This window comes from Chaetodon auriga, chromosome 13 (assembly GCF_051107435.1).
Source record: "Chaetodon auriga isolate fChaAug3 chromosome 13, fChaAug3.hap1, whole genome shotgun sequence".
Lineage (NCBI taxonomy): Eukaryota > Metazoa > Chordata > Actinopteri > Chaetodontiformes > Chaetodontidae > Chaetodon > Chaetodon auriga.
Window position 1 is genome coordinate 4,341,232 of NC_135086.1, and position 25,133 is coordinate 4,366,364.

The 25,133-nt window shown below is 42.3% G+C and overlaps 2 protein-coding genes across 2 annotated transcripts; one reads left to right on the top strand and one right to left on the bottom strand.

Moving 5' to 3' along the window:
- Positions 1–899: 899 nt before the first annotated feature.
- LOC143330795 (lactase/phlorizin hydrolase-like) lies at positions 900–12,457 on the top strand. Its single transcript, XM_076747554.1, has 16 exons — positions 900–1,407; positions 1,611–1,670; positions 3,934–4,018; positions 4,115–4,793; positions 4,903–5,551; positions 5,648–7,198; positions 7,297–7,565; positions 7,676–7,966; positions 8,061–8,259; positions 8,561–8,763; positions 8,892–8,998; positions 9,090–9,221; positions 9,378–9,601; positions 9,755–9,997; positions 10,123–10,222; positions 12,415–12,457. The coding sequence occupies exons 1-16, from the start codon at positions 900–902 to the stop codon at positions 12,455–12,457; spliced, it is 5,343 nt and encodes a 1,780-aa protein (XP_076603669.1).
- Positions 12,026–20,220, bottom strand: gjc4b (gap junction protein gamma 4b). Its single transcript, XM_076747614.1, has 3 exons — positions 20,045–20,220; positions 13,545–14,724; positions 12,026–13,418 (listed from the first exon to the last, which is right to left on the bottom strand). The coding sequence occupies exons 2-3, from the start codon at positions 14,689–14,691 to the stop codon at positions 13,405–13,407; spliced, it is 1,161 nt and encodes a 386-aa protein (XP_076603729.1). The 5' UTR covers positions 14,692–14,724; positions 20,045–20,220; the 3' UTR covers positions 12,026–13,404.
- Positions 20,221–25,133: the final 4,913 nt, after the last annotated feature.

Genomic DNA, 25,133 nt, shown 5'->3' on the forward strand with positions numbered 1-25,133 from the left:
AAAAATAAATAAATAAATAAATAAATAAATAATAATACACGTGTATTGATCAAGGAGGAAGATAAAGGCAACTACTGGTTGTGTAAGTGTAATATTAATTTCCATAGAAAAATGAAACTACAGTTGCCAGTTGATCATAGTACAGCTGAATAGTGTAAAAACCACATTTTGTTGTTTTTGTTAATTTGACTTGTATCAGGATGCCAGTGTGGGTAAAGAAGTATAATATCCAGTTAAATTTTTCTCTTAATTTAATTAAACTAATATTGCTTGAAATTTGATTAGACCACAAAATGTTATTGCTGTAATATTCAATATATTGACATACTGTCATTAAAAAATTCAGAGAATATGAAGATATCTCTGTTACCAAGGGACAAGGCCAACAGCCAGTGTTTGGATGAACTATTTTGAGCTTACTTTGGTGGCAAAGATGTATTTTTTACACCTATGGGTACAAATCTGGGTGATGACTCTCGACAGTTTCAATATTTTCTCTCACATTTCATCTGCATGTTATGAAAGAAACGTACATTTTAAGAAGGCGTGTTGTGACAATATATTTCCTGGTGTTCAAACACGAGTGCAAGAGAGGCAGGCAGTTATCACTTCATGTATAAGTTCAGAGTCTTTCTGACCATATAACTCAGCTGCAATAAAACACTAAAACTTGCACGGCTGGGATATGATATCGATCTTAATTGTGTAACAATGCAATAAGAAGAAAACAGAATAGCCTTAAAAAGCTTGGGTCTCAGCAGATAATATCATTCCATCTTTTTCCAGCCACAATGAAGTATCTATTGTGGCCTGTGTTTCTGTGTGTTTTTTGTCTGTCTGGTTGCTGGAGCAGTGAGGTGAATGGACAGGAGGACGTGTTGCTTGTTGCAGGCCCTCTGATGAAGCAGCTGGTGAGAAGTTCAGACAGTGTGGTGAATGATGTCTTTGACTGCAGTCATCCCATACCTCCAGGCTCTAGACAGTACTTTGAGTACCTCCAGAGCAGAGGGGTGACTCACTTCAAAGTGCCGCTGTCATGGGCTCAACTCCTGCCTACAGGCCTCTCAAGCCAGCCGCAACAGGCTGTGGTTACCTGTTACCAGACTCTGCTGAAGCTGCTGCTCGAGGTGGGCCTTCAGCCTCTGGTCATCCTTCATGGTTCCACAGTGCCAGAAGCTCTGAAATCAAGGTATGGAGGCTGGGAGAGCCAGCAGCTGGTTGACATGTTCCAGCAGTATGCTGAGTTTGCCTTCCAAGAGTTCGGAGCACTGGCACCCTCATGGGTGACACTGAGTGACTTGGACAATGTTCAACATGGTGGGCAGGCTACAGGTGCTCCCAGTCCTCTGCAAAATGTCCTCCAACTCAACAAGAACATTTACCAGCTCTACCATCAACGGTTTCCTGGCAGAGGTAAGATTAATAGAAAAGGAAAAAAGAACTAAAGATGTGGTTGACTGACTGAGTGAAAAAGGTCTATTGATGCTTACCTGAAAAAAACTACCTAGGTCTACCACATATTCCTCAGCTGGTGGAAATTTAATAAAAGTGTACACAAATGCTCTGTAGTCATATTGTGTTAAGAGTGCCTTATGCTTCCATATTCACAGGGAGACGTCTGTCTCTTGGGTTGAAAGCCAGTGATGTTGCAATTCTTCCACAGATCAAAGGTTCAACTACAGTAAGCTGCATGTTCTATTCTCTCATATAGCAGAAGGGCCAATATTATGTACGTTTTGAATGTCTTCATCTTTCTTTTTATAATAAGGTTCAGGTGCTGTTGCTGTTCATTTGAAGCTGTTTTAGGCTCCAAAAATCAACATACAAAGATAATTTTAAACATTGTAACAACTAGTGAATGTTATGTCAATCTAGAACTCTACTACTATTAATAAAAGTAAAACTTATTACCGAGCCATATTGTTTTGGGCCAGAAAAGATTTCTTTGGCTTATACTCATGGCACATTTTTTGCAATACTTAGCTAAATGTAAATTAGTTCATTCAGATAAAGGAGTTTTTTTCATTTAGCGAAACTTCAGACTGCAGGGAAACCAGTGAAAAATATTCACCCCTCCTTCATCCTTAATTTCAATGGTTTTCTGTGGTTGAACTCGTCGTGTGTTTTGGCTCAATGTCCTGTTAATATTTAAATCTTTACATCTTTAAATTGGAACTGTGGTTTACCTACAAACAGTTAATTTTCCATTCTGATCATTCAGAATTCTTGTCCTCTTTGTGTATTAATTCTATGTCAGACTGTCAACCCATCCAAGGTGTGCTTTATTACTCTGGTTGTTACCTGGTGTAAACAGTCATATTGGGACGTTCTCCTACGATAAAAGACAAAGAATAATAAGGCCATTGACGGTGAAGTTTTCCATATACTATCAGAAAAGTGAGACTTTACTGTGATCAAAATCAAAACTGTCTTAAGTGATGGTGTATTAATGTAGGTGTATGGCCATAAAGCTTAAACTTAAATAGCGAAATGTTTTTCAAGAGTCACGAGTGTGATAACATGCCCTGACGTATCTCCTTTTTTGAGCAGATGGATTTCTTGTCAGTGCACATTGAATTCAACTGTGTCTCTGCATCAAACTTAGCACAGGAGCTGAGCAGCTTAAGGGTACAGTAAACATTTTCAAAACGTGTTTCCTTTCACTTTGCCTTTCATATTTTGCATTGCTGTTACACTGCAGCCACATGCATATTATTTTATGTTATAGGTGTCCAGTGGAGATTTGCCTATCCTGATATACAAGATCACTACTGATGGTTGTTTCCACAGTCAATCCGAGCTGCTTGGCAATTTTCTACGAGGTAAATATCATTGCAGCTGACGTAATATCATTTTTTATAGTTTGATGGCTAATATTTTTTTAACATCACCATGATTTTTTTTTTTTTTTTTGCCTTATCTAATGTACAATCCTAGTTGTTTTTAAAGACCAATCAGTTTATGACTCAGCATCAAGGCTAGCCTGTGGTAAACTGCAATGTCCTAAACTTTTACAGTACAATAATCAAAGTGTTATGATATGGCAGTGATGAGCATAAATTCTTCTCGGCATGGTCTAATAAAGTTTAATAAGGAAAATTATGTGAAATATGTGGTGCAGCACAGTCATACGACTTCCTTTCTATTTATAAATTAACGCATAAAACATAACTTCATGTGTTTAGTAATCAATACATATTGCTAAATCTTAACAGCCATTTCCGCTGGACTGTGGAAAGATATCTTTAAAAGATGAAGATGAAGAATGTAGGGTTTAAAGCAGATGCCTAAATCATGTATTTGTTGTTGCAGTTATTTGTTGTTGGATGGCGATGTCTGTCTGTTGGTCACTTCATCACTTTAGCCCAGACAGAAATATCTTGACAAGTAAACATTCATGGTACCTAGAGGATGTTTCCTACTGACCTTGGTGATCCCCCAACTTTATCTCTAGTGCCACTGCTCTGATGGCATTTGTGTTTAGTATAAATTGTAAATAACTCTGGGGATTTTTTTTTCCATGTACTTTTCAGCTAGTGCCACCATGAGTTCCAAAATATTATGCGCTGCAATGTTTTATTTTATGACCAAATACCTGCAAAACTAATAACATTCCCATCAGCCTAAGTCGTACTGTGCGATTACTGCTAATGAGCAAATGTTAGCATGCTAACATGCTAAACTACAAAAAGGTGGTGAACGCGGTGAACACGATACCCTCTTAGCATCAGCATATTAGCATTGTAGGCATATTGACATTAATAATTATCTCAAATCACTTGTGTGCTTAAGCATAGCCTAACAGAGTCGTCAGCACGGATGTAGACTCTTAGTTTTGGTATATAACAAAAACAAACATACCTTTTTATTCTATGTTTCTTTAATATTGATATTCATATACATGTCGATAACTTTACCTTGCACTCATTACAGTGTTGGACAACGATGATCTGAACATTGTGGGATGGGATATGATGGATATGTTGCCTAAGCTGGACATGCAGGACATGCCAACCAGGTAACAGTTAATCTTGTTAAAATGAACAGTTTTGTATTGACAAAGTTTTTTCATGTATGTTTACATTGTTTTCTTTACAACTATCTTTTCCAACAGCCATGGTATTTTAGAGTATAAAGGAAATGCAGCAATTACAAATAGTTATCAGAATGTGTGGAATACGTTTGGAGCCCAGACAACTACAGAACGAGATCTTTTCATCAGTCAATCATTCCCCTCTGGCTTCCAATGGGCCACCTCCAGTGAGTCCTTCAAGGTTGAAGGAGGCTGGTTAGAAGATGGGAAAGGACAGACAATCTGGGACCGTTTTGGTCACGAAAACAATGTTTTTGATAATCAGACAGCTGATGTAGCTTGTGACAGTGTCCACAAGGTGGATTATGATGTCTACCTCTTGCGAGGCCTTAACGTCAACACCTACCAGTTTTCCATCTCCTGGGCCCGTATTTTCCCCTCAGGCCGCTGGGCAAAGCCCTCAGAGAAAGGGGTTCTCTACTATGACAAGCTGATTGATGCTCTCATTGAGTCTGGCATACATCCTGTTGTCACTCTCTACCACTGGGATCTGCCTCAGGCACTCCAGGACCATGGCGGATGGACAAACGCTTCCATTATTGAAGCCTTCAAGAACTATGCAGACTTCTGCTTCTACAGGTTTGGAGACAGGGTCAAGACCTGGAACACATTCAGTAGCCCATGGGTGGTGAGCCATGCTGGTTATGGCACTGGTGAACATCCCCCTGGAGAAAAAGACTATGTGGTTGCCTCCTATCAGGTGAGAGGGAGAGGGAGGAAGAGAGAGTGTGTTCTGACTATAATGTAAATATACACTGTTCCATTGCCATTTGTATGCATTTACCTAAACATTTCATTTGGATTTGCAGGTCACTCACAATATACTCAAGTCCCATGCTGAGGCCTGGCATATCTACAATGATAAGTACAGGAAGGAACAAGGAGGGAAAGTAGGCATTGCATTAAACTCTGACTGGGCTGAACCTGTAGACCCCTCCAGACCTGAAGACTTGGCAGCTGCAGATCACTACCTGCAGTTCATGCTGGGCTGGTTTGCACATCCCATATTTGTGGATGGAGATTATCCTTTAGCACTGAAGAATCAGACAAAACAGAAAAGAAGTGAGTGCCGCCACTCTGAGCCTGCAAGACTCCCTGTTTTCACTCCTGAAGAGAGCCAGAGGATACGTGGAACAGCTGACTTTTTCGGATTAAACCACTACACCTCTCGGTTGGTCAACCACAGTGATGGTGGCTGCATCCCTGGTCCTCAGGGGGTCGGTAACTTCCAGGCACACGTGGACCCTTCATGGTCATCAACAGCTTCTGACTGGATCTATTCTGCACCTTGGGGTCTCAGAAGGCTTCTAAACTACATTTCTACAGAATACCTGAGTGTTACCAGAGTGCCTATCTATATAACTGGGAATGGAATGCCTACGGAGTACAGTGGTGACACTCTCAATGACACCGGTCGAATAAACTACATGAAGAGTTACATCAATGAGGCCCTAAAAGGTTAGCTTCTGGAATTTCTCTTACAAGAAAGCATTTTTTACTCAATATTGAAAGAATTTCAACTGTAATGTGATGTTGTGTGTCTCCATTTTTTAGCAATAGTCTTAGATGAAGTGGATGTGCAGCGATTCACAGTGCAGTCACTCATGGATGGATTTGAGGGAAAACAAGGGTACAGCCAAAGATTTGGTCTTCACCACGTCAACTTTGAAGATGCAGACAGACCAAGAACCCCAAAGCAATCTGCATATTTCTACTCTGACATTATACAACAAAATGGATTTGGTTCATCCAAAAGCAATGTATTTAAAGGGGCACAGAGGCAACTAACCCGTCGTCCAACTGCTTTGTCACCGTCAGAGGTTCCATCTAAATCAAAGGTTGTCTGGGAGAAATTCTCACTCCAGTCAAAATTCCAGAGAAATATGTACCACTACGGCACTTTCTCACAAGGATTCAGCTGGGGAGTATCGTCATCAGCTTACCAGATTGAAGGTGGCTGGAATGCTGATGGGAAGGGACCCAGCGTCTGGGACACATTCACCCATAAGCCTAACAATATTCCTGCTAATGCAAATGGAGATGTGGCCTGTGACAGCTATCACAGACTTGAAGAAGACCTCTTCATGCTTCGAGCTCTGAGGGTGAAGTCATACAGATTCTCTTTGTCTTGGTCCAGGATTTTTCCTGATGGCCAGTGTTCCTCCCTGAACCCGAAAGGTGTTGAATATTACAACAGGCTCATTGATGGCCTCATAACATATAACATCACTCCCATGGTGACACTGTACCACTGGGACCTCCCTCAATCTTTACAAGATCTTGGTGGCTGGGAAAATGTAAACGTGACTGAATTTTTTAATGACTTTTGTGACTATTGCTTTGCCACCTTTGGAGACAGAGTGAAATTTTGGATGACCTTCAACCAGCCTCAGACAATTGCGTGGTCAGGATATGGACTTGGACAGATCCCCCCAAATGTTAGGAATCCAGGAACTGCACCATACAGAATTGCACACAACCTTATAAAAGCACACGCTAAGGCTTACCACACTTACGATGATAAGTATCGTAAAAATCAAGGTGGTCTGGTATCCATTGCTCTCAATGCTAATTGGATTGAGCCTAAAGATGTTAATGTTCCCCGTGAAGTGGCAGCTGCTGATCGTGCTCTGCAGTTCCAACTGGGTTGGTTTGCACACCCCATTTTCAAGACTGGTGACTATCCTGATGCCATGAAGTGGCAAGTTGGAAACAAAAGTGAGCTCCAAGGTCTTTCAGAGTCAAGGCTACCTTCCTTCACTGACGAAGACAAGAGCTTCATTAAGGGAACTGCTGACATCTTCTGTGTAAATCATTACACCACAAAGATTGCACGGCATGCTACAGCTCAGCTTAAACCTCACTCTTATGAACATGACCAGGACTTGTCAGAAGAAAAGGAAGAAGATTCAGTAACTACTGCCATCAGTGATCAGACAGCTGTTGCATGGGGTTTGAGAAGACTCCTCAACTGGATCAAAGAGGAGTATGGAGATCCAGAGATTTACATTACTGAAAATGGAGTGGCTACAGACATTAAGACCACAGTTGATGACCCTGCTAGAGTATTTTATTACAAGACCTATATTGATGAGGCTTTGAAAGGTACATTGACTCAAATACATTTCTTCAGAGAAATATTAATGATTTTCATGACTGTTAAGATTTTATCTTTTATTTGTCTGTGTATGTTTTAATAACAGCCTGTGACCTTGATGGTGTGAAGCTGAAAGGGTACATAGCGACGTCTCTCATGGATTCTTTTGAGTGGCTCAATGGGTACAAGATTGGATTTGGTTTACACCATGTGGATTTCACTAACCCAAACCAGCCAAGGACACCCAAATATTCAGCTCATTTTTACTACCAAGTTATAAAAAACAATGGTTTCCCTGTGCCAGATGATGAGATGATGCATTACGGACATTTCCGAGATGATTTTATTTGGAGCACTGCAACGGCATCATATCAGGTAACTGTTTAGAAGAAACACTTTATCATAGCTGGATCAGTAAATCGCATATATATTCCATAGCCTGTTTTCAACTATTTAAATCCCTGTTTTACATCTACTGTCTCTAGATTGAAGGAGGATGGAGAGCAGATGGAAAAGGTCTCAGCATCTGGGACAAGTTTGCTCATACTCCTCTCCGAGTGTCCAGTGATGACAATGGGGATATAGCCTGTGACAGTTACCATAAAATAGAAGAGGATGTTGCAATATTGAAGCAACTCAAGGTGACCCATTATCGATTCTCCATATCCTGGCCGAGGGTGCTTCCTGATGGTACCACAAAGCACATAAATGAGGCTGGACTCAACTATTACGACAGACTGGTGGATGCTCTGCTTGCTGCAAACATCCAACCTCATGTATGTATAATTCTTGCCAGCATCTCAAAAAAAAAATTTGCAACAGAAACCCGGCCATTTCTGTAAACATTAACTGTTTCTCCTTTGCTGTCAGATCACTCTCCACCACTGGGACCTTCCACTAGCTCTGCAGGATATTGGGGGCTGGGAGAATGAGACTGTTATTGTCAAATTCAGGGATTATGCTGACCTCATCTTTGACCGTCTTGGCCACAAAGTTAAATTTTGGATCACTATTAATGAGCCATACAATATAGCCGCTGTAGGTAATGGCTATGGAGCAGCTGCCCCAGGTATGTGTTTACTCTCTACATCATTCCAATGTATGCTCACTTGTTTGGTGATTTGATTTTATCAAAACAGTATTCATCCACAACTTATTATTTTAATTAACTAGTGCCACCTAGTGATAAGATCACAAGGAAATTATGGCCCATGTAAAAATTAGAATCTGTCTCAAAGGACAGTGTTATGAAACAGTCTGTTTTCTGTAAATCAGGTCTCCATCTTGACCCTTCTAGACCACAATGACAAAAAGCAAAAAAGCTAAACAAACAAGCAAATGTATCTCTTACTCCCTCTGTGTGTGTCCAGGGAACAGTTTCCGACCGGCCACTCTGCCCTACCTTGTGGCTCACAGCCTTATTAAAGCTCATGCTGAGGTCTGGCACCTCTACAATGACAAGTACAGGGCCAAACAGAATGGCATGATCTCCATTACCCTCAACTCTGACTGGGCTGAACCCAGAAATCCCTATAAGCAGGAGGACATTGATGCTGCCAGACGTGTGGTGCAGGTGCTTTAAAACACAAAAAAAGAAATACTTTTCAATGTAGTATTGTTTGCAGAACATTTTACACAAGACATGAAGGGCAATAGTTGGAGTTAAGGTCTGTAATAGCTGACCTGTGTTCCCTTGTGCAGTTCACCCTTGGCTGGTTTGCCCATCCCATATTTAACGGAGACTACAGCGACATGATGAAGACAATCATTCGAGAGCGAAGCTTAGCTGGCAATCTGCAAAAATCTCGGTATTATCAAAACTAAGATTAAAGCTTGAAAGAAAAATAATGGAAAATTGTTTTGTATTTAAATTGACTGAGTTCAGTGCAATCTCTCCAGGCTGCCGGAGTTCACTCCTGATGAGATTAATAGGATTAAGGGTACCTATGATTATTTTGGGTTCAACCATTACACCACGGTCTTGGCATTCAGTTTGGACTATAAAAATCATCAGCACTTTGATGGTGATAGGTAAGCAAGTACCAGCATATCTACAATAATCAAGTGGCAGAAGCAAATTATACATTTTCACGTGATGAGCTGAAATTTATGTTTCTACTTCATAGAGTGCATTGTATCAAAATTCATTTTTGCGGAAAAAAAACGTGTCTGATTTGTTATACTCAGGAGTGCAGGAACAATTCATGATCGCACCGCACTGGATTCAGGTTCAGGCTGGCTGAAGATCACACCATTCGGATTCCGGAGGATATTAAACTTCATTAAGGAAGAGTATGGAAATCCACCTATCATCATCACAGAAAATGGTGTCTCAGAGCGGGGGCCTATTGACCTAAATGATGTTCACCGGAGCTATTACTATGAAAAATACATCAACCAGGTGCTAAAAGGTATCAAACTACAATTTCACCATATATTTTAAATAGATTCTTGTCAAAAAAGATAACAATTTAACAATGTCATGTAAAGTATCTCAATGTAATGGATGCAGAATAATGATTCATGCTAATTCTGTATCACTGTGCCTATTTTCTCCCCCCCAGCTGCCTTGCTAGATAATGTGGATATCCGTGGTTACACAGCTTGGTCACTGATGGACAACCTAGAGTGGGCCACTGGCTTTTCAGAGAGATTTGGCCTTTTCTATGTCAATCGCTCAGACCCTAAACTGCCTCGAGTGGCCAAGAATTCTGTTGCCAGCTACTCCACCATCATCAAGTGTAACGGATTTCCTGACCCCGCCTATGGGCCCCATGAGTGCATGACCTCCGAATCTAAAGGTACAGGTAAACAAGAGTTGCTCAGATACCTGTTCTTACTGATGAATGTGAGAATGAGTGTGAAAAACAAGTATGGTTTAGATTTACAGTTAGTCAGCAACTTCTTTAAAATGATTATGTCTTTTCTACAGAATCCAGTGGTTACACTGTGGGCTTCCTGGGAATGGAGCTCTCCATCGGTGAAGCTGAGATCGGACTTAACACCACCTTTGCTCTACTGGTTGTTGCAGTGTTTGTGGCTATTTGTTCATCCGTTTGCCTCTGCAAAGCAAAAAAAGCTAGAAAATGAAAGCAAAGAAGAATCTATGAGGAAACTGCAAATATTCAGAGCTGTAATTAAAATGTCTAACATTCACTGAACTGTCTCAGTAATCGAATATCTGAGCTGCTTATTCATATAAATTCATTTGATAAAACTTTCTGCAAGTTAATGAAGCTGGAAATAAATATTTAAGGCTGTAAAGTCTAAATTCTTGTGGTGATTGATAGAATGTCTGTCTTTCATTCATCCCATAACATGTCCCATATATCATTGTTGTTCTCAAGTCTCAGTTTATGGTCTTCACAGTTCTAAAACCTCTAAATGATCCATGTGATTTGATCCACAGCTAAAACTGATTCCCTGGAACTGTATCATGCAATGTAAGCACAGTGAATCCCAAAAGTACTGTCCTTTGTCTGTGGTGGAACTCCTGTCTGTCAGTTCTATAAGTATATTCTGGTTACAGCTGCAGTCAAAAAAGTGACATAACCTTCCACTTTGATCAAGCCAAATACTGAACTTTCTTTGACCACATTTATCTAGTCCTTACGTCCACGCATTTAAGTCCAGACTGCAGCACAAAGTATTGAGACTTTAGTTCTTTCTACAGTGAGAAGTGTTGTAAGATACTGTACCTTAAGTATAAAATAGACATCATCTGCTCTTAGATTGTGAAACAAAAGACATTGCACCATGCATGAAATACTGACTTGCAGAAGCAGACATCTGTTCTGTTACTCAATACATGCCGTACATGCTCTGTGACTATCAGCTGGGTGATGAAAGTTGAGGAAAAGTCAACTTTCAGTTATTCGATTTTGAGACTGTAGCTGTTTGTAGTTTAGCTGAGGTTGAAGATGTGATGCTTGGAACGAAATCACAGGGTCTCTGAAACTCCATGGCTGTGATCACACAGGCTGCAGGTTAAACTACACCTGTGGTGCAAAATTAACACTGTAAAAAAAAAACCCTAATACCACTTGAGCTGATCCTGCTGCACAGAGGGCTTAAGAGGACATTCAGACCCTCGAAAAGTTCCTAAACCACTGACAATCCAATGAAGGAAGCAATCATATTGTCTGACTAAGATTTCCTAATTGCATTTTAAAGATTTGATGTATACTTGCACTGAAGTTACAGCAAGTTTAAGATTTTAAGATATTATTGATACTGAGGTAAATTATGTGGTATACTGTGTGGGTAAATATGATGTACATTTGTATAAACTGATAAAAAAAATCTGACATTTGTGATCATCAACGCGTTGGTGGTACTTTGAATATTTCCTGTGCAGTTAAGTCTTAATGGCGTCTGAACTGCAAAGTCAAAAATTCAAAAGATTGAGTGTAGTTTTTCCCTAACATACAGCATTATGTGACATTCCCTGAATCACTGGACAGATCATTTGTCCAGTTTAACTGCAATTTAGCTGAACCTATTCTTGGTTGAACTGCGAATGCAACTACCTTTAAACCTTTTATGGTGCCAGTTTAGCTGAACCAGTTTCATAAAGCACCAAAAACATTCAGATGTGAGACAGCAACAGCCTCTTTAAGTTAAGTAAATTAATGTATTACTGAACCGTGTCTCAAAGTTTAACTTCTTAAAACACTGGAATAATTTCTCTATGTAAGTCTATAAAACAAAGAAACCAGTCATTTGCTGACTTTGCCCATGAGATGAGATGTTGCAGTTGCTTATTAAAATCGAACAAAATAATTAGCTGGAACTGAAAAATGCATGCAATAAATCCAGACTGAAACCACTTGGAAAAGCTGGCATTTGTTGAAAAAATTTATTTTAAAAACTAACCACAAAGTACTATCAATACAAAAAGTATAAAAAGTACAAAAAGTGTTGCTCAAAAATAACTTGAGATGACAACATTTGAGTTGGCACTAATGGCACTGTGGGTATGATTCAGAATACGAAAGATGGCATCTTAGAGCGCATTCAAGGCATTGAATTCACATTAAAATCATTACGTGGTTTATAACTCTCATCGAGACTCTGGAGCAGTGACAACACTAATCCAAAAATCAGCACTTTCAGACGTGGAACATGACTTAAATCATCCCTCATTTAACCAACAGATACAATTCAATTTGGGTCTGTACGGAAAAGTTGTATTGTGATTTAACTCAAATTGTACCATTTTCAGAATGCACCAGTCCATGGACCGGGCCGGGCTTCGGGGGGGCTAAGACAGCAGTGAATGTCATTCTTTGAAAATCAAAAACAAGCCACAGTGACGGAGCCTCTTTTCAATACAATACTCAAAACTAATACAAAAATAAAGAACAGTATCAAATACACGTTTAAACATTACAAGACAATATCAAGAGTTACATGTTTTTCAAGCATTACCCAGGTTTGTTTATTCCTTTGGACAAAGGCACCCCAAGTGTGTTCCAGTTACCATCGAGGCACCAGGCTTCGGAATGCTGACTGGTGCAGCGCCAACATTGTCAAAACAACCGACAGAAACATTTGTTTGCAGATGAACGTCTCAGAGCGTCTTCATCAGCGTGACAATAACTCCAGTACCTTTCCTTTATTGAGTGGTGCCTTGTCTGTTAACCTCTTGTTTGCGTCTACAAGCACTCACTCACTGATTCACTTCCTCACAAAGCACAGGGTTCTTACAGCTTAAACACCTTTTTTACAAAAATGCCATAGAAAAAAATTAAAGTTCCAGTTTAGGTCTAAGGCAAACTTGAGATGCGCTCACTGAACTTCCAACAGATGACAAACTCTTAAAAATGACTAATTGCTCTAAGTCTCATAATAAAAAAATATAGAAAAAAAGAGAATAGCTGCCCTGAGGGAGAAGGACATGTTAACCGTTCCTGCTGCACGGCGGTAGTTTGTAAGCACTTTGGATCTTCAGACAGGCTGGTGTCTCAAGTATTGCTGGGTTGAGACGACCTTTCTCCTCCTCGTTTGACTCGATGCTCGACCGCGACTGGCCGTAACACTGGACGGCTTGGGCTGACTTCATCCACCTCAAGCAAATTCATGTCACACACATACACACACATAGACACACACGCGCGCAAACACACCCTCACTCTCACTTTGATTCCCTTATGTCCGCTCACTGATCCTGATGCAAAGATAAATCTATAATGTCGGCTGGGCTGTGCAGAACCTATGCACGGAGACCTGTGGACGAAGAGATGGCGCCAATGTCAGTAAAGCATTTTGTGTTGATCACAGCAAAATAAAGATTAAAAATAAAGATTAAACAGTATGAATGTTGTGAGAGAATGAAAAGGTTGGAAGGCTAACCTTTCTCGCACGTACTGCTCTGCTTCTCTTGGGCAAAGTTTAGTCTGTTCTGCTCCACTGCGGTACCGTTGGACTCCGGGCTGCTGCTGCGCGACGGGCTGCTCTCCTCATTCTGGTAAGCCATATCCAGGTGCTGCTGGGCCAGTTTTAGGTGTCTGCGCAGCCTTTCCAGCTCACGCGATGAAGCCTCGTCCCCGAATGACTCGCGACCCGAGTCTCCCAGGTTATCCCTGAAGCCCATTTTCCCCGATGGGTCCTTCTTCAGAGCGGTGTGGTAGCCTGGAGGTGCAGAAGGCTGGCGGCAGATGGAGGACCTCTGGCTGGCCAGCGCTGGGTGACGGGGGGTGGGAGGCCGAGGCCGTGGTGCGCAAAAGCAGTCCCGAATGCCACTGATGCCGAGGTGAAGGATCTCCAACACGGTGAAGAGCAGACACAAGGCGCTGACAGCATACATGATGAGCAGGAAGATCGTTTTCTCCGTGGGACGTGAGACGAAGCAGTCCACAGTGTGTGGGCAAGGAGAGCGTGTGCACACATACGACGGTACCACTTCCAGCCCATAAAGGATGTATTGTCCGAACAGGAACGAGACCTCAAAGATGGCACGCGACAGCAGCTGAAAGACGTACACCTTCATCAGGCCGTCGCGCTTTATGCGACGTCGTCCGTCGTGCTTTTTGCTCGGTTTCTCAACAGCTTCCTTTTCCTTTTCTGGCTCAATCTCTTCCAGGATCATGGGGTCCTCTTCCCCATTATCCTCCGCTTCCTCGTAGTCCCGGTTGGCACCGCGGCTCACTATCGGCATCCTCTTCCTACCCCGTGGCCGGTAGTCATCGTCCTCCATGCGGGCGATCTTATGCATGGCAAAGCCAAGGTACATGATGGTGGGGGTGGTGATCATAATCACCTGAAACACCCAGAAGCGAATGTGCGAGAGCGGCGCGAAGGCATCGTAGCACACATTCTCACAACCAGGCTGCTGCGTGTTACACACAAATTTACTCTGTTCATCGTAGTAGATTGACTCGCCCCCGACAGCCGTCAGCACAATGCGGAACACAATGAGGAGGGTGAGCCAGATTTTGCCCACGAAGGTGGAGTGGTTGGAAATCTCATCCAACAGGCGTGTAAGGAAGCTCCAGCTCATTTTGACCCTGGAACAGGAGGAAACCTCTCAAACCTGCGCAGAAGAAGAAAAAGATCTGTCATTTTTAAAGTCTTTACCAACAAAGTGGCTACTGACAAAAAAATTTAGCATGAACAACAAAGCAAACAAAGGGGTGGTACTTTGCAAACTGTTAGCAAACAAAGAGAGAATTAAACTGACAGAGATGTTAACATATTAGAATAACTTGGTCACAATCAAGGTGGCGGCTCAGACCAGAGTAAATATTAAATGTTGACCCGTTAGTGCACCACAGTAATCAAATGCTCGTCTGGACTCCCTGTGTTATTGCACCAAATAGCCTCAAGGTGGAGCTATTGTGTCACTGTAACACAGCTGTGAGGTCTCAAGCCAACCCTCCTGCTATGATACCAGGTACGCTTGGACAGACATCCCTGAGAGGCTCTCAGTAGATGCTATCACCAAATCATTCAAGAACAACCAGACTGTTGTCTAAAGACTGAGGTGAGATCAGGTTCTTTGAAGACAGTCAGCTTGAGGAACATCACACTGAAAAACATGACGAAAGACGAGCTCTGGATTCACAAAGTGAAGTGAGTGGATTAGACAACGTAACCACATGTCTAAAAGTACCAGCAAACCTCAACGCATATATCCCGTAATTCACAAAGCAGTGACCTTAACCAGGATTACCACAGTTTTCCCACTATTTCAACACTGTCCTGTGAAATTTAATGCTGTTTTTCCATCATCCACCAAATGTAACATGCAACAGCTGCCCACAACTACAGTATCTATCTGTCTATCTATCTATACACACACCCAAAATTCTATTCTCGTCTGAACATTTTAAATATACTGCAGACTTGTGGCACATTGTGCTGCTAGTCGTGGTTTAATAATCCGACTGCGGCTCCACAGCAGAGTAAAGAGCTGCTAGTGAAAACTCTAAATGAAGAGCCCCTGTGGTTTCACACCATATGTGCCCAAACTTCTAACAAACTTCTGCAGAGTAATTATCCACTACTATAAACTACCAGGCTTTTGTTTATTTAGATTTGGAAAAGATCGACCTATTTCTCTTCTCCTTTCCATTACTTTTACTTCTTGACTTGTCTTGGAGATCAGGGTTAAAAGCAGTCCTTTGTGTGTAAAATCACAAGTCTTGGAAAGTGCAGATTCCTTCTAGTAAAACTAGGCAGCTGCAGATCTCACAGACCACTACCAGACATCAAGTAGCCAGTGGAAAAATCAGGAATTCTTGGCCCTCCATGGCACAAGATGGGACAAGTATTCTTAACAACACATTTTCCTTAACTGTGGTTGTATCTCTAAATCCTTCTGCCGGGCCAGTGCTTCAGGTAAGGATGGGGATCTAAAACCTACACTAAGATAAAGCTAAAGCAGACAGATTATCTACCCAAATCTAATATTTCTCTATTTTTATTATCTAAAAATTGTGTCCTAGAGAAGGAACAAAGAACATTGTTACATCCATAATTAAACCAATTACCCACATTGTGAAACCAAAGAACTTCAGATAGCTGCTAAATTCAAAGAAAATCTGTTTAAGACTTTTGCTTGCAGCGACTCAAAATTACTGTTACATAACATATTAAGATTATACATTATAATATAACATGTAATATGGAGTCAATGAGTATAGTCTGTGTAAATATGCCGTTTTAATGGAGTGAGGTGACCTAATTTTAAAGTTTAACTCACAGCAGGATGAGCGGTCTTAATCTAAAAGGCACAGAGTTCGGCTCTAATGTGCTGTGCAGAGGAATGCTGGAAAAGCCACCATCACTCAGTCCCAGGACTCGAGCAACAAAGTCATATTTACAGTGTTCCCTTTCAGTGGTGGCAGTGCCAAAAAGGATCGCATACACCCCAAATCTGCCACGAACTTTAACTGACGATGATGAGCTTTGATAAAAGGAATGCAGGAATGGAAAAACTACATAGCTCAGTCAAATGTGGACAAAGTGACAATGCACTGTCCAAAAAAATCCAATAAATTAGCACAGAGAAGCATTGGAGATAACACATCCCCCAAAAGCCAAAGAGGTCTGGTAGAGATACATACAATGCAAACTAGTTGCATCGGGTGACTCCCAAGGTGCAAACAAGAATATTGTATAAATATGTAACTTGATCTTAAACATGAAGGAAACTAAGATAAATAAAAGGTTAGAATAAAGCACACACAGTTCCACTGAGCAAGCACAACTCCAGGAACAGTGTGAAGAAGAATGGACTTAAGACTCGAATAAGAACTCACTTTCTTGATTGACCCCATGGCTGCCCTATCAGGCTCTTTGAAGAGATCATTGACTTTAGTCTGCAGTGATTAAGAGTCCACATTCTGTTTGTAATCTCTGTTTACATGTAAACACACAGGGAGAGGGGGCCAGAGATCGTATGTGGTCGACTGTTCTCTAGTTCCTGTGAAGACAACAGGGTCATACCCTGTTGTCTTCACCACTGATGTCAGCACACAGTGAAACTCATTTTTCCACAAATGTCCCCTTCAAAGTTGCCTTTGTTTCTCACTGCCTTTACGATATTTGCCCATTTGCTTCTCACAGTGACTCCCATCATCATTAACCTTGATCTGTGGCTTTCTGCAGAGCTGCCTGCATGCTCCTGCAGTTGCACCTGAGCTGCAGCATAACGAGTTCAGGGCAAAGTTTCAACATCAAGACAACCGACAAATACCTCAACTCGGTGGGGCTTTGCGGTTTCGAACTGAAAATGGCTGTACATGGGAAAATCAAAGGTTGTGAGCTAGCTCAGGGCTTTGTGTTTAGCTGTATTCTGCTGTCACAGTGATCATGTGTGTGGGTTAAAATGTAGTCTACAATGCTCTTCTGTCTGGCTGCAACAGACATGTAAGTAATGCGAGTCAACTGTGCACACAGTGCTTGTAATCTGGGTTAACGGTTAGGCTTTGCCTCAAGCTACTTGTCAAAATGTGACACCCTATCCAATGAATGCCACTGCTTCAATCGGGGTTGGGCCGATGTAAAAGGAAAATAAATTCAAACTGGTTTGATATAAAGCCAAATACTAGACCGGTAGAACTGAATTTGATGTGACTCAGTCGCTCCCAAGCGGAAAATAATGACGAGAGTAACGGCACCATGGGAGGGGAGTAACATTTTGTGTTTCAGCCATTCAACGTATCCTCTTCTAAGGTTTAACATCAAAATAACAAAGTAAGACTTCAGGCAGGTGCCGCTTCAGAAACATCAAAATGCTTAGGCCTCGGAAAATATGCTATTCCACTGCACAACACACCTCACACAGCCTCTGACCAGCTGACAGATTCAACCCAAGGCATCATGGGACCGCCAGTAGACAGCTAACAACCTTACTAACTGTAGACATTCGGTGTTGTATTTACTGAAGTCTCCTTAAAGTCACTGCAGTTCAAGGCTGGATTACAAAGCTTGTGAAAGGTTACGGTCACACCAGGACCTTAATTGGAACTAATCGTCCTTCTGGGAAACAAACAGAAAGTAAGCGTGAAAAGAACCAACAAGGCTGGAAACTGACCCAAGCCTACCTCACATGCAATGAGCGCACACGTGTCCGACCCCTGCCAGTGCAAACAAAGCCAGTCACAGAGGAATGGCGGTGCTTTTCCAACATTTTTGTAGTTACAGTGAACTCTACGGAACAAAATTGGCAGATAAACCACTTAGCTAGTTCATATTTCATCAATGTCTGACCCAAACATGCAGCAGTGTCTGTGTATGTGTGCACTCCACTTAACCACAAGCTATAACAAATAATCTGACTTGTATGGTAGGTTTTGCCAGTTGGCCCGTTGAAGACACCTCTCCATTGGTGTCTTATGTGAACACAGTGAGTTGAGAAAACATTGCAAACGTTACCTTGTATGCTAGATGCTGTTCAAACAACTTCTTCTGGGCAGTAAAGGCAGCGATGTGTGGAAATTTACAGATTTCAGCTCGACAAACAACTTCGGACACTACAGATACGTCTCGTCCAGGTAATTTCTTTGAATGTAAGATACTGTAGCACAACTGGTTCTGGATTTGAGGTGGTGTTTGACCTTATAAAACGTTTAAAACTTTATTTACATCTTGAATCTTGTGCGTTTCCCAGTAAGACGCTGGTCCGTGTCTACTGTTGATCAGACACACAACAAAACGTCTCGCTAAAGGCGTTTTGTTCTCTACATCTACGTCTCATGTCAGTTTCATGGCCTCTCTCCTGCGGCAGCCTCGGCTTATATCTCCATCTGTGCCTGTTTCCGAGCAAAGAGCAAAGAAAAGCCGCAGAGTTTCAACTCTGGCCGAGCCCCTGCAGAACAGAGGGGCTTTTGTGGGTCTCACATCTGGGGGGCTGGTTAAGGTTCTCCCTCCTTTAGGCCGACCCAACGCCTGAAGATGCCCTTGGCTTGGGGAGGACGAAAAGGGAGTAGAATATCTGCAATATAAATCAAATCGCGGGGTGACATCTACATCGCTGTGGAGGTGAAACTTGGGAATAACTCAATCGCATCAATGTGAGCCATAAAACCTGGATACGCAAGTTGTTGCTGGAGGAAAATATAAAGACACATAAAACAAAATGCGCGGGTCCGACTGTTATAAAGCACGAGCACCGTAAAATGGAATAGAGAATTAATCCACTTCGCACGCGGAGCATAAAAATATCCGCCTCGTGCCTAACGGGACAACGTCACCGCGGTGTTCCACATGCATCCAGAACCACGAAGAGGTGGCTCGTTGAGACAACGCAGAAAACGGTCACACCACGTCGTCTGAGCAAAGTTAGGACGTCGTGATAAAACTTATAAACACAGCTTTCCCCCAGAAAATGAGATTTTGTTGACCGGAGAAGGCAATCGAGAAGAGGGAGGAAAAACAGGACGCGATCCCTGCGCGTTCCTCCATCGCCAAATCCAGTCGACACAGACGAGATGCCCGATTAAATTACCAAAATACTCTGCATACCGGCAGTAATACAAAGGCATGTGGCGCGAATGACTACAAATCTGCGCCAATGTGCCGTAAATCGCAAATAATCCACATACCTCGACCAGTTTTAAGGCTTTAATTAGGCTAGCGCTGCCTGCTTCCAGCCTGTGCGCGTAAACTTAATTTAGCCTTTAAAACAGCACATTGAACGTCTCAGACGCTGCTTGTGTGAACGCGGCTTGTTAAGAACACTGAAATCTCATTAAAGGTTTTACAAACAACTCACCTTTCCTCCGGCACAAAAGTTAAAGCTAGAACTTGAGCCAAAAAAGCACCATTGTTAGCCAAAGCTAAAACGCTGCGCGGCGATGCTGTTTGCCGCGATTTGTTTGCGTGGTTACGTTTTTTTTTTTTTTTACCTTCAGTTGTGATTTTGGGTCCTCTGCTTCGGCCCGACGGCTCCTCGGAGTTGTCGCGTGGTACGAGAGCTTTTCCGTCCTTTTCTCTTGATTAAAAGAAAGCCCCCCCTGCTCTTGTATCAAGCCATCCAGTTTTTCCTTTCCTGCGAGGAGCTCGTCTCCAGTTGTGTGTTGTACTGCGGGGTGAGGACAAAGACTATTCCCAAATCCCCCCTCCTCGCCACCCCCTTTCTCCTCCCAGTTTCAGCCGGGCACCCCACCCCCTGTCTGCGCAGAGTGGAGGAAAACGATCAACTGCCAGCATTCCTGATGCAATCCATGCTTCGCCTTTCAGTTCTAACTTTACCCTGAATTCAGGCTTGGACTGCAATCCGCGACACCAGAAAGACTCCAAAAGCAAGGAATGACTCCTGTCTTTAATGGAAAAAACTAAATAAAGGGGCTGGAAATTTGCTTAGCATTTGGAGTACACAATTTTCCAGAAATGCAAAGTATTTGGATTGTTGCCAAAAGAACTATTACTTTAGTGGTGCTTCATGTCACAACCTGCAGATGTGTCATACACCTGCAGCTTGAAGCAGCAGGTGAAGACAAACAGTGGGCACGCATGTGGTCTGACAGGAGGCATCGCCCTTGTTTCTCTTGGGGATGTGGAGCAACATATCGCAAGAACACGCCTTCCTGCAGATGCAGATATTCGGAAGTTGTTGTCAACTGGAGGCCCCTTCCTCTATGTCACACTCTCTTTTGGCAAGGGTCGCACGTGCCTTGTCGTCAGCCCCCAGCCTTGCATCTGCTTGAGGCTACATCCACACTTGATGATGCTCATTACCAGAAGACAAAGCCAAGTTAACTCTATTTTAAGCCTGGATTTATGCGCCATTAGGACTTAAGAAGGGGTCTGGAGCAGCAGTGTCATGAATCACAGAGTGAATAGCCAGTTGTCTGAACTCAGCACTATGCAGCTCTGCTGGGAAAAAAAGAAAAATACCATCTGCAGTATGGTATTACCCTTACACTCAATCAAAACTGAGATGTCCTTTAAGCAGTTGAATTTCCAGTAGGCTTACACTCCACTTCTCCTCGAGGAGCAACTTTAATGAGATATGTGCTGTTACCCAGATTAAATATTGCAGGCATCCAGTCAGCATCAGTCTCTGGTGGTAGTCACTCGAACTGAATGATCACACTGTTTTGTCTCCTTCACTGCTCACACACATCTCCAAACAAGAAACAGACGAAGCAGGATACTTTCACGTAACGCTTGTTGTGAGCGGACACATGCAAATGGAAAGATCGGGGACTGTTATGTCATTTGGCTCATGTCTTTTGATAACAAGCCGCAGCTGGAGAAAGCCCATTATTGTGAGCAGCAGTTATTGTTTAATATCTGCTGCAAACAGCAGGTCAGTCGAGGAATGCAAAGCCCTTCCCCCTTCTCAGGGAGCAGCGAAGCTCTATTGTGAACCACAAGCATGCTTTTATTCATAGGGTGCAATGTGGGGTGCCCTGGTAAACCACAGTCCAAATGACAGAGGAAGATAATGTGGAGACTGAGCAGCCCTGCCTCGTGGTTCCTTCAGACTATGGGCTGAAGTTGGCTCTCTTGTTGCTGGCACAAAATAAATTAGCCTATGTGCAGTTATTCTTGATATTGATGTACACTGGTTGGGATTGTGAACATGCATGTTTACAATCAAGACATAGGGATGAACATGAACAGTTTACACCGAATGCATTTGCGTATGAACACCACAGAGTTCGCCTGTTTGTATTTTTAAAGGACAACCCAAAGCTGTTTTTCAGCTCCCAACTTTTTGTAAATACTGACGCAAGACATATAATCTGGTTTAAGGCTGCTTGCTCAAGTGGCCTCTGATTACCCAATAGAAGAGACTTAAACATTGTTCTATTGTTGTGGTGTTTCAGTGCAGGCATCAAAGTCTTTAAAAACATAAATAGCATTTTTCTGATTCATCCACGTCGGTGTGGATATGGTCTAACACTACTCCTTTGTTACTGCTTCCACTCCATACGGCTCTATACAACTTCAGTCTCTCCTTAACCACAACAAATGGGTCTGAACAGGCTGATCTTTATGACTCCTTACCAACAGACATGTTTTCCTTCACGGTGACAGCTCCACAGATATGATGTCGCAACATCTCCAAGGAGGTGAAAGGGCTTTGCTCAATATCTGCCCTCTTGTTTGCCTCAGAACCTGACCCACTGTGAATCATCCTCTTGTGATATTTGCTTTCCTGCCACAGACACCCGCTCGCACACATGCGCGCACACGCATTGGATCAAAGAGTCAGCCTACAACTGTTTTTTTGCCTGAATGCTTGTTCAAGTCCTACGAGGAAAGCCGTGGCGCTCTCCTTCAAGCAGTCCCAATCGGCTCCTTTGTCAGCAGGAGAAGCTGAAGACTGTGATTCCTCCACTGAACATACGCGACGGTTCATCACCATGTTACAAATATTCTGTGAAAGGATTCCCTTTCTCTTCATGTTAACATCATATAAGACACAAATGCTAAGATACAGTCATATTTGGGTCAGTGAGGTAGCAGAAATGCTTGCTGCATGCTCTGACTGTTTTTAATCTTTTAACTTGCATTCTTGAGGCAGTCTCCCTGCCAACACAACCAGGAAAATGCACAAGGGTGCTGCTCCTTTTATTGCTTTTTTGGCATTAGTGCAAGGTTAGCCTGGCAACCGTCCAAGATGACTTTAAAAAATGACCAGCTGTGTCTTTGCTGTGCGATAGACAAGAATTCCTTGTTGTGAAACTTTCTTGACATTATTAATTTGTCCACTCCTCGTGGTTATTTCTTATTCTTTACTATTCCTTTCTTCAAGCATCCATACTTAGACTGTCTATCGAAGACTCTAAGTTAATGTTCAGGTAGCGAATCTGCCTGCACCTGTAAAGTTCTGGCAATTACACACTGGACACAGAGTAATTAAGTTCAGCAGTGGAGCTAGCCCGCATTGTTGCAGATTAACTCACAGTACAATGGGGAAGTTGAGTTTTCTGGCAGCAAGACTAATGCTTTCCATCTGTGTGTTGTTTAGGAGCAGTGTATCCCAAATAGTGCCTAATAAGGGTCTGCGTCAGATCAGAATGACTCAGTTTAACTAAACCACAAGCCGTAACAGATACAGAGGGATCAGACTTGCTGTCATTGATTGAGAAGAGTTTTGGACTGCATGACTTTGCAAGAGCCTATTTTACAACAAAATAAAACACTACGGGCAATTAAACATGCTTACAGGCCAAGATTCAAGATTTTATATTCGGAGGCGCCGTATATTATGGGTACAATCCAATATGTGTCAAATATCCAGAGGTGTTTCTGCCATGCATGCCAGGGAAAGTCAATGTAATTACAATGACCACAAATTGCTGTGGAGGTCTGTATTTTTAAACCCTGGCACTCAAGAGGAAGTGGAAGTGTGACATTTATAGAGTGTTCCAAACACCCTCAGTCTTCAACATAAACTACACTTATACTGTAATTACCAGAGAAAGTTTGCAATTTAAAGATGTTGGGTTTGACGAGCTTCTTTTCAAAGCAAGATAAGATCAGTCGTGTCATATTCAATGAGATGATCGCTGCCAGAAACGTGAAGATCGTGGGTCATCAAAGTTCGGCTGATGTGTGTTTTTTTATAAGTTGTAATTCTCGACCTTTTCAAATGTGGGTTTTGTGGTGGGAGGGGACCTAGACTCAGTGAGTGGGTGAAAACTTTCTTCTGCGCAGTCTCTGAATTTTTCTGCCTGGTTTACTGCTCCTTCCTCGCTGCTTTACTGCTTGCTCTTCCTTCCTACTCCTGCCAATCACCCCACTTCCTGGACAGTGTGTAGAGGGGGACAGGGTGACTAGGCAAGGGGTAAAAGGGGGTGGATGGGCTTAATTTGCAAGGTCACCTCTCTGTTGCACGGGGGAGGGGGACTGATGTTCTCAACAGTGAGGATCCTTGTTTTGTCTTTTTTTTGTACACCCTTGCAGTCATTCCACCTTTGTTCCACCGTGTGATGTTGGACAAAAAGGTGCTGTTTATTATTAATGGGTGCAGATCCCATTACCAATCCCCTCGTGTGCGCAATGCAGTCAACACCAGCACCCCTCAGCAGCATGGACTGGGTACAGTTGGAACAGACTGCACGTGGGACACACAAAAGAAAGCTCAGCGCTTATAGGGAGGAGGGGTACAGAGTTACCATGGAAACAGACAGCCCTACCCCCGTAGCAGATGGCAGTGGTGAGGGTATCGGGGGCTGGGTGTAGTGTTGGCGGGATCCAGAGATGATTATCTGTCCCGGGTTCCCGTCCTGAGACAACAGCTTCTGTGTGCCTCAACAGAACAGGTGTCTCAGGTTTGTGTTGAAGTGTTTGTTAATGTGAGAGGGGAGCTTTGTTCAGTGATCACTCATTTCAAGTTAAAAGGGACTATTTGTTTTGTTTGCATTTTAACAAACTGTAGCTTGATTTAGTCTTTGATTGAGTTTTAGTTTTTATTGCTTTAACACACTGAAATTGTTGGTTCTAAGATTCACAAGTTTTACCTGCTTCGAACTTAGGTTTCATGTCAAGTGCAGCAAATGTTAACCCTGTTTACAGAAATCAGAAAAAGAAAACGTGAATGAATGCGCATTTCCATCCACACATAAAGACAAACAGTTGGCTCTCCAACCAGTCATCAAATAATTGCAGAAGAAGAGGACGCAATGAGATGACAGAATTAAATGAGCGGCAGTTAAACCTAAAATGACAGAAAACAAGTGACAACACAATGAAATATGGCTTTTATGTTTGTCTCGTATTAATTTGGAAACTATTAAAGTCCTCTCATTGCTCCACACAGACCTCTTTTTGTCTGTACATCATGATTTATTCACTGCCATCTGCTAGTCTGTTGCAATTGGGCTTCGTCACATGTTGCTCTTGTCAATACACCAACTTCTTCATCTTTGCCAAGCATGAAAATGTTTTTGCAATATCTCAAGTTATTCTTTGCAAATTCTCAGCATTGAAGAAATCCCTTCCTAGTATAACTACACCATTAAGAGATGAGGGAAAGCC

What these genes read in the sequence shown, in the direction of transcription:
- LOC143330795 (XM_076747554.1), top strand. Translation starts at nt 900, where the DNA reads ATGAAGCAGCTGGTGAGAAGTTCAGACAGTGTGGTGAATGATGTCTTT. An exon ending in CTGCCAGACGTGTGGTGCAG is followed by an intron (nt 8,764 to 8,891) that starts GTGCTTTAAAAC and finishes TCCCTTGTGCAG; the next exon opens with TTCACCCTTGGCTGGTTTGC. An exon ending in CAGCACTTTGATGGTGATAG is followed by an intron (nt 9,222 to 9,377) that starts GTAAGCAAGTAC and finishes TGTTATACTCAG; the next exon opens with GAGTGCAGGAACAATTCATG.
- gjc4b (XM_076747614.1), bottom strand. Translation starts at nt 14,691, where the DNA reads ATGAGCTGGAGCTTCCTTACACGCCTGTTGGATGAGATTTCCAACCAC.